At 36.7% G+C, this 9,651-nt stretch overlaps 1 protein-coding gene across 1 annotated transcript; it reads left to right on the top strand.

Annotated features, from left to right (window-relative positions):
- Positions 1-993: 993 nt before the first annotated feature.
- On the top strand, positions 994-8,105 carry LOC140933323 (polyadenylate-binding protein-interacting protein 2-like). The gene is made up of 2 exons (XM_073382855.1): positions 994-1,402; positions 7,852-8,105. Exons 1-2 carry the CDS (start codon positions 1,076-1,078, stop codon positions 7,909-7,911), a joined length of 387 nt encoding a protein of 128 aa, XP_073238956.1. The 5' UTR covers positions 994-1,075; the 3' UTR covers positions 7,912-8,105.
- Positions 8,106-9,651: the final 1,546 nt, after the last annotated feature.

Raw genomic sequence — 9,651 nt, 5'->3', positions numbered from 1 at the left:
GTGGGGCTATACAAGAAGGCGGTGGTGGTGGTGATGTGGAGATTGGGAAGGGGGTGGTACAAATACCCTGAATTAGAAGAGGTAATACGATCCTGCCGCTGCTCAGTAATGATGAGGATGATGATGATGATGATAATGATTTTTTCAACAAGGAGCCTAAAGGAGTGACCTCCTTTAATTAACTCACATTCTTTCATGCAGACATTAACCAATCAGAAGTCGAGGACGGTTTCCAGCTGGCTTCTGATTGGATTAAATCTGTGCGAAAGAATGTGAATATAAAATCGAAAGCGTTTACACTTTTGGGCTCCTTACTCCTTACTGTAACAGTATTGAATGACGGAAAATCATAATCACATTGGTGATGAGTGATTATTATGTTGAGTTTATAATAATAGTGTGATAAAAGAAAATAGTATGGCATCTATATATAATTATTTCTTGGTAAAATAAGCTTACATTTAAGAATTAATCTAAGGTAGAATTATTTTTAAACATTACGTACAATTTTTAATACTTTTCGTGAAATACATCTGTAATTTTGGTCTTGTCCAATTGCTCTGTCATGATATTTTTAGTGTTTTCATCAGCACGTTTCGGTGGACAAGGTGTGGCGAAAGGTACGGAAGTGAATTTCATAAAGGAAGATGTTAGGAAATAATAAGTGCTTTCCGGTGAAACAACCACATACTTTCGCGACTTGTGATACAAATATCGACTTTTCAAGTTTTGTGGCATTGCGCCAATTTTATAACGCATTGATTTAGAATAGCAAAGAATTATCCTGCCTCAATTTGCTGGCGTTGACTTATAAATAGAACTTAGAGATTTAATCCCGAAGCAGAAGAAGTAATCCGTTGATTTTCGGCGATGTCCTTGCCCACACAAAAGAAGCTTGCATCACGAGCAAGTCAAGCGCCATATTTACGTGTTATGTTATGCCGCCTGTCAGCTGCGCGCTTCCTGATTGGCTGAAACACAGGTGACCAGAGAATTGGCTTTTACGTCGGTGTGTACTTCGGAAGTAGTGAGTTTCGTGCTTGATATACCGACTCCGCTTCAGTGTTTCGTTAGAATGGAAGAAAACAAGGCCAAGCAAGATCCGTTTGCTGAGTATATGTGGATGGAGAACATGGATGACTTTGATCGCCAAGTAGAGGAACAGCTTCTTGAAGAAGAGTTCATCCGCACATGTATTGAACAACTACTCGAAGAAGAGGATGAACGCGAAACGCTCACCGCCGCAGAAATAATGGCCCAACAACAGCTCCAGAACCTTCAGGTCAAGAATGCAGGGCAACAGGGGACGTCTCAAGGCTCATTTCGAAATGGTTTTCAAAGTAACACGGCGTACTCGAATGGGTATACGAACGGCTTCGGCAGTTACGACCACAACGTTGTGGTAAGTTCTGGAATAGCATCTGTGTTTGAATGCTTCATTGTTGTTTTCATCGTAATCGGGGATGCATGCTTGGGGTTTGTGCATGTTATCGACGGGTAGAAAGAAAAAAATTAACCCTTTCTACCAGAAAAAGTCTCTTTTCTCGGAATATTGAGCTTAAATCAGGAACATCTAGTGTACGTGAAAATGACACGGGTTAACCTTACAGTACGTGCATTTGTTTTTATTTTTCTTCTTCATCATACGGCAGAGTGAAACATGTAAATCTTTTACTTGTACTTAACTACTTTCAGTCTTGTTTTTCTCTTTTCTCACTATACAGCGAGTTTACGTTCATGAGTTTGTTGTCCTTTGCATTTACGTGGTCTACTGTATTGCGAGTGTTATAGAGAGCCAAATGTTGTCGTCACTCCTTTGTTATCTGCCAAGCACAGTGAATTGCTTTGTTTCCACCTTGCATTTTGAATCGCCAGTTCCTTTAGATCGTTGACAGTCCTGTTTAGTCGGTGTATGCAGTGTTTTCGACCTTTAAGATTGCTCAAATGTTTGCGATGCTATCATATAACTTTAATATAATCTCAATGTTCAAGTTGAGTTACATGTGAAGGTGTTGCAACGCAAATAAAAAACTGTATTTGCTTTTGCGTACATGTAAGTCTTAATAAATTATTATTATGTTAAAGAGAATTAAGGAAGAAAATTTCCGATTTAATTTAATTCTCAGCTGCACATGTATGTCTTGTCAAATGCATCTTTCGGTAGGTTTGTTGTTTTGAGAAAAGATGTTGTTACGTGTAGGCTGTATTTGGACAGGTTCAGATGGTTTTATTTTGCCCTCTCACACCGGTAGTTCCAACAAAGCAACTGCTTATATCTTTGTTTTCCGAAAATCAGAGTCCTCTTTTCAATTTTGGAAAATAATGTAGCGAAAATAACAGATGATCGTGTTTTCCTTTAAGCTGGAATCTAGAATCATTATATCAGCTGTTCAGTCGAAAACGGTGATTTTGTTAGCTTACACATCAACTTTTTTTGCCACTTAAGATCAGCAACTTGGAGTAGCACACATTGCAACCCTCCAGATTTTTGTTTACGAGTTTATTAACGTGAGCAAAAAAGAGAGAGATTATTGGAAATCAAGAAAATCCAGCTATCTTACAGCAAGGCCACAAAGATTACATCTATGTGAATCTCAGTGGGTTTTGTTTTCTCTAAATAATTCATCTTTTCGGTAAATAGATTGATTTTCTTGAATAGAACAGTTCAATGAAGAGAAGTAATTCCATAAACCGTGTTGCTTTCATGCTGTTAGTTTTTGTAAACACTGTTAATGTTGTGCGCCTAATCTTTGTACCTTACAATGTACATGTATATGGAGTTGCAAGTTTCTTATAAGCTTGCTGATATGAAGGGACTGGAGGACTTGTTGCTAGAAAAGAAGTTTTACTCCTTTTCTTGGTACATGTAGCTGCGTAGTATTTTGCTCTTATATCAAACCATTAATGAATGTCTAATGTGCTTGCTGTATTTGCAACTTCCCCCAGGCGTGGCCTTTTTTTCAGGCCTAGCATTGTACTGATCATGTACTTTAGAAGAAAATGTGAGGGAATTTTTGTGGTAATGCCCCTAAATTTACAGTTGTATGTGTTAATTTCACCTATTTGACCAGCTAATGCAGAAATAAATACACTGGAGACTAAAAGATTAAAAAACTGAACAAACAATTGTCATGAAAGATATTGTTCATCTTGGATAATGTGTATAAAGGGTTTAGTTTATTGTTTGTCGCGGTTAGGTTTATTGACTGAGACCCTCACTGGTACTCTCTTAGAGTTAAATAGGCTACTGTATTTATTGGATTAATTGCCCTGGGCGCTTATAGTTTTTTTGGACCTTGAGACAGTGGGTACTTATTTGAGGTGGACGCTTATTTGAGGCTGGGTGCTTATTAAATTTTCACCATTTTCAGCAAGTGTAGTATGTTTATTTTGCATCAAAACAGTAAATGCTAATCACAAAACATGAAGATGTAACAATGCAAGGTTTCTGTCAAATACTTTGAAGAAAACGGATCCGTCTTCGGGGAAGTCTCTTATTAGCACTTATTATTCAATTTTTTTGTGTGTCGGAGGGGGAGGCGGGTAGGGTGGGGGTACGGGTGGGTGCTTATTGAGTTTGAGTGGGAAGGGGAGGGCTGTGTGGTGGGGGTGGGCGCTTATTCCAGGCTGGGCGCTTATTAACTTTTTCTGCCTTTAGGATGGGTGCTTATTCGAGGTGGGCGCTAATTTGAGGTTGGGTGCTTATTTGAATAAATACAGTATTCACACAAGACTTCACCCTATCAGCAGGGACCGTGGAATTGAGATTACTGAAGTGTGGGTGCCTACGATCAGTCAAAATAGCAGGCAATTGCTACCACAATGGACTGCTGAGGGAACAGTTCCCTCCTCTTATAATGCCAACAATGTCTTGGATTGAAACCCACCAACCATGAGCGAGGTTCGTGATACACCAATCACTAACAATCATGGTGGTATAAATAAATAATGAAGAGGCAAAAACATAACTGTTGTACATGTATGTCGAGTATTATGTCGATTTTTCTATTCTAGCCAAAATTGCTTGAATTTTTGTATACGACCTTTTGTTGAGTAGAAAAACATTTCCCTGTATTTTTTTTGGCCATTTTACCCTAATTTTTGTAGAAATAAGGTATGCAAACCACGTGTTGGCTTTCTTCTACTCTCAGTCAGTAAATCGATACTATCATCTGATGAAGACCAACAGTCAGGGTTGAAACATCGCGATCAATATCTTTGTGACAATCGTGTGTCAAATGATAAACAAAACCCTCTATAAAATAATTGTCCTCGCAATGATGCCACCGAGAAGGCATCCTTGTAGCTTGCACATATTTGAAGAAGTACTCACGGTTAAAATATGACAGTCAAACCTTTCATAAGTAACCACCAAAGATACAAAGTTACTGGTCACTTATGGTAGTTGTTAGCTTATGAGAATGGAACCCCAAGGGGTCTCTTCCCTGAAGAGGACCGAACACATCTAAATTTTGTAAGAGTAGTAATTCACTGCATGCAGTTTCCAAGTTACAATATTTAAAGTTTCAAGTTGTCACTAAAAGTACATGTACATTGTATTTGCTTAGTAGTGTGGTACATACAACGAGTGTAGAGATCAAACTATAACTTAGATGGTCGCTTACAGGAGGATAAAAACATTGGAAAAATCTAAGGTGGTCATCCAAAAAGGTGGTCGCACTGACTAATGAGAAGTGTTTTTCTACAAGAGGACTTTTTATTTCACAAGAGGTTGCAACTGTAGTGATTTTCATTGGGAAGATGTTGGTGTTTTGGATAGGCTTTTGCTTGTGGAAGGTGGTTGCTTACGAAGTAGGTAATGACAACTCAAAAGAGCTTGCGAAGAAAGTCAAAGCTGATAGCCTGGAGCTAGTGGAAGTCCTTTACCATTGGGCTAGTTAGTTCTGTTCTTAACTTGTTTGATGGGAAAGTGAAGTTGTTTGGGGGAATTCCCTATTAGAATATTACATTTAGAGAAAATGTATAAATTCCTAAAAAGACACTCATGTGGATTGAAAGCTGTTTTCATGCTTATTTGATGAAGTGGAATTCTAACATAATTTAATTTTTATATTTTTATAACAATGAATTAATAAAGCAAGTAATGAATGAACCTAATGGTAAAATTAATTAATGGATAATAAAAATTGATGCTGTTAACTGTGCTGGGCAGGGGATTATCTTGATTGTTGTTTAAGTTTGCACAGAGATCGGTCTGGAGAATTTGTATGTGGATACTTTGGGGTGTGAAGGGTTAAAGTGAACTGGTACAGGGTGACAATGTAAAATGTGCATGAAAAATTAAAAAAAAGATTACCACTTCTAATCAAATCTTCTGTTATAGGTTTAAAAATCTTTTTCATACACTGAAAGTGTTTTAATCAAAGCTGCTTTAATCGACCTACATGTACATGTAAATCAGTGCGTGGAATCTTCCATTCCCTTCATCTATCTTACCTACTGTATAGAATACAATGTAGGTGTGAAAATCTTCAGTATGAATAGGTGCATGTATTTAATATTTTAAAGATCCAACTAAGCACATGCCAAGGATGCTTGATCACAGCTTCAACACTTATTCTTTATCTAAACACTGGCAAAAACTTTGATACCACACAGCAGTTTCATTAATGATTGTTCAGTCCAACATTTAGTAATAATATTTTAAAAATATAATTTATAAACACTTGAGCTCTTCACATAGGGCGCAGCTGCAGTTGGGGTACATAGAACAGTTATTTTCTGGCGAGTCCACAAGTGTTGTTGTTACCCTATATGTAGGTGAATACACTATTTTTTTATACAAGAATGTTGTTTTTTCATGCCAGGCTGAATGTTCTCATTTTTCTGCCAATTTTAGCCTGAAATTGTTGAATCGTAATTGAAAAAGAAAGAATTTATCATGGACTTTTTGCGGTTTGTTCATTTTTTTTTTAGCTGTGTACTATAAGATATGTTTCTCACGTACCGTTCATCGAACTGTCATTAGCACTGAACATTTGTCTATAACTAATGCAGGTTTCTTTGTTTTGTTGGGTAGTTTTGCCGTGAGAGGAAGCAATAATTTGATACGGTCAAGTTAAAAACATATTTTTTATATTTCTCAATATTCATCATTTTTGAAACCTCAGCCTCGGCTTTATTCTTAACATATTCTTAACATTTTGCAAATTTCAGCCTTGATTTTCGTACAAAATGGATTCTTAAAGAAAAAAAGAGTGTACTTCAAAGTTGAAAAATCCTTTGGCAAATAAGAACACCCTTTTGTAGATACATGTGATCTTGCATTTGAAATGGTGGCATTTATAAAGGAGGTGACAAAGTGGACATTACATCTAACAGTGGGTACCAGTAGAATATGGGAAATCAAATAGAGTCTAGAATTAATGATGAGATCTCTGTGTACTTAAAGAAGTTTTTTATAATCTTTCTAAATGAGTTATAAGACGAAATGAAAACAAATTACAGTACTATGTATTTTGATATGTTACATGTAGACATCTGTGTGTAAAGCTGGGCAGTATCAAGAGAAGTTTTCAAGGTTTTTTATTTAAGCTACATGTATATTATAAAAGTAAAAGGCACAGTTGCTTATGACTGTACCGGCATGTGCATTGCATTATTTACCCCTTAATTTTCCTGCCAGTTCTGCTAGACTTCCTTGTTTTGTTTGTTTAGAAAAGGGGTAGCATACATGTAAAGTTGAAAGATGTAGCAAGATTTCCTTGCAATTTTGTCCTGCCCATTGGCAAACTGTTGTTTTGTTGTTTCCATTGCTAATATCTGAGTGTGTGATAAAGTGATGTTGGATTTTTAAGAAATACTGGATCCAGTTCTTTGTCTGCCTTGAAGCTGTCAGCACAAAATTTCATGTAAATTTTTTGCTTTATGAGAATAATCTGACTTTTGTAAAGTATCTGTATATTTTGGATCGTGTCAATTGAATTTTTTTTGTATTTGCACCGTCCGTTGTGTCTTTCCATCACCTCTGGAGGAAAACAAATTGTACAGCTGTACATCCTCTCTGGCCTGCTGCTAGAAAATTGTTTTTGATGTATCTTATTGGGTTTACCTCAGTGTAAGAACCTGTGAACTTTTTCTTTGTTTCACACATTTGTTTTCCGAGGTTCTACTGTGTTGACTTCTTTGTTATCTTTGTTTTACTCCACTCGTGAGTTTTACAGGTTCTTACACAAAGGATGAGCCATCTTATTCCATGCTGTCTTTTCCTTGCCACCTTTTCAGCGATGATAAATATCAAACTCAATGAAGTACATGTAGGTCGTTTTCATGTTCCAAAAGTTCTCACTTTCAAAACTTAGTGTAAAACTTTTCTTGTGAAAAATTATGAGATTTATTTACTTGAGAATAAAAAAATAATTTTCATATCAATGGCATTGCACTTAGGGCGCTTTCCATTTGTCAGAACTGACCGGCCAGACCATTCCTGCCCAGCCCTGATGAGAAAATTCACTTTTAATCAGAACTATTCAGTTAGATCAGTTAAATTTTAAATCGTAGGCACGAAGGAGAGGCTTTTTCAACAAAAACGTTTTGAAAAAAGAATTTTTCATTGTCAAAATGACGTGTCTGGCTATTGTGAGCGCCCTTAGTCTCGCCTTGAAACAGAGACTTTAAGCCTCTATATGCCCATACAAATTCTTCCATGTGATCTTCATACATTTCCTTGTAGAATTAATTGAGAGAATTTGATTTGACATTTCCTCTGTTTTGATAATTTACTAATTCTCATTTTCTCTCCTCCAGATTGTGTATTGATTTTGTTAAGATAAAATTGATGTTGGTCAGACTTGGTGTAACTGTAAGAATCTATTTTTCTTTTTCTTTCAGGAGAAAAGCAAGTTGAATCCAAATGCAAAGGTTTTTGTGCCAAAAGCAAGAACATCATAGCCGTTCAGTCAAATGCCAGCCTGTTGTGGATTTTATGTTTAATGACAAGAAGGACTCCATGTATGATACATTGTACATATGTTTGCAATTTGGGAAGAGTATACTGTAAATTGAATCCAGGCTGCTTCGACCTCCTGTCTAAAATTTCTTATGTATTTTAATGATTAAATTAAATAAAGCTCTTATTTAATGCAGTGGGTGAGACTGGCTTATGTCGTGCAATGCTACTGTTTTTCTCTCCTGTAAAATAATCTAAAATGCCACATGCAGATCAACAAGGAGTGGCCCTGGGTCTTGACACACCCTTTCTCTCCTTCTTTAATGGGTCCATCAGTTAATAGTCATCATTTCTAGTCTCGTTGGGCGAAAAGTGGAAACCGCTCTTTTACTCACCCCATATTTTCGCGCGGTCTTTGACTTGTTCCAAAACCCGCACAGAAACGCGGCAAGACCATGGTCCCTTTTGAGGGAGTTATCGTGAAGCTGACATTAATCTGTAATATATTTTCACTGTAAACTCATTACCGTACCGCGAAAAAGTCTGCGACTGCTGAGGGCAATAAGCATGCAACGAGGATAACACTGAAGTTGTCAACCGCTACCAGGGAAGGTAGAGCGAAATGTGAAAATTAACCTTGGTCCTTGATCAAAATTCAAATTCTCATTTGTTATCCCTATACGTTTTCAATAGAAGTAGTGGGAAGAATTTGTTGAAGTATCAATTAGATTCATCTCAATTGTGATCACGTCCTCAATTCTCATGACCTCTGTGTTTTCTAAAGCAGTGTTATTACAGGGAGAAATTTGATGCTGATCACTCTTAGGGCTCAAAGGGTTAAAAGCGCCACAAGAATGCACGATCTCGAGATTATAGAAAATAGTCCAGTTTCGAATTAAAAATTACCGCTGAATACAAACATTACTGAGTAACGGCACATTTATACAGGGTTAACCTCGACATACAGTAAAATATTCATTATTAAATATTATTAAACAAACATTATTAAATAACTCATTATTTATTTATCGGCTCCTGATCGCGTTCAAATGTTAATTTCCCCAGTTTCGAACAGACATTTTTTCTTTTTCATCATCTTAATTACCATTCCAAAAACTAAGGAAGGTTGAATTTTAACGAAGCATTAAAATTTACCAAAACATGCACATATACATTCAGGATACAAACTTATCCCTAATTATAGGAAATTAAATAAAATTCTCCCGTTGAAGTTTTGGCCACACTCCAGACATCATTTACAACCAGGAAAAAGCATTACGGTCGGGAGAATCAACATTTAGTAGCCTAAACGTTTATGGGAACGGGTTTCGCGTTAATCGTTTGCATTTCGGATCCCAAGGTACGCTTTTTTAATTTCTTGCCTCATCAAGTTTTGTCTCTGTGTAAGTCGCGTTATTTTTTCTTCATTTTGTAACTGGGGTTACTCCCTTTTTTTGCGTCAATTTCCTTTATTAGGAAGTGTGTGTGTTTTTTTAAATTCAATTAGTTTTGAGTCGTTTACAATCGGTTACCTTAAATTTTCCGTCCACTCCCAATGTTTATTCAAAGTGGACAAGTTAAAAAAATTTTTAAAAGGATGTGGCTACCCTTCTTATGCGGACAGCGGTGAGGCTGCTACGTGCAAGCCATGCTTCTGCTGCTGTCCGGACTGAGCCAAATCTGCCGTAAAAGGAATTGCCATTTAGATGATCTCCCTTATTTCAATACGCTTGCAGAGGATT

This window comes from Porites lutea, chromosome 4 (genome assembly GCF_958299795.1).
Source record: "Porites lutea chromosome 4, jaPorLute2.1, whole genome shotgun sequence".
NCBI classification, from domain to species: domain Eukaryota; kingdom Metazoa; phylum Cnidaria; class Anthozoa; order Scleractinia; family Poritidae; genus Porites; species Porites lutea.
The sequence above is the reverse complement of the archived record's forward strand: the minus strand, read 5'-3'. Positions and strand labels throughout refer to the sequence as shown.

Coding starts and splice junctions, on each gene's coding strand:
- LOC140933323 (XM_073382855.1), top strand. CDS start 1,076: ATGGAAGAAAACAAGGCCAAGCAAGATCCGTTTGCTGAGTATATGTGG. Junction 1,403..7,851: donor GTTACGACCACAACGTTGTG/GTAAGTTCTGGA, acceptor TTTTTCTTTCAG/GAGAAAAGCAAGTTGAATCC.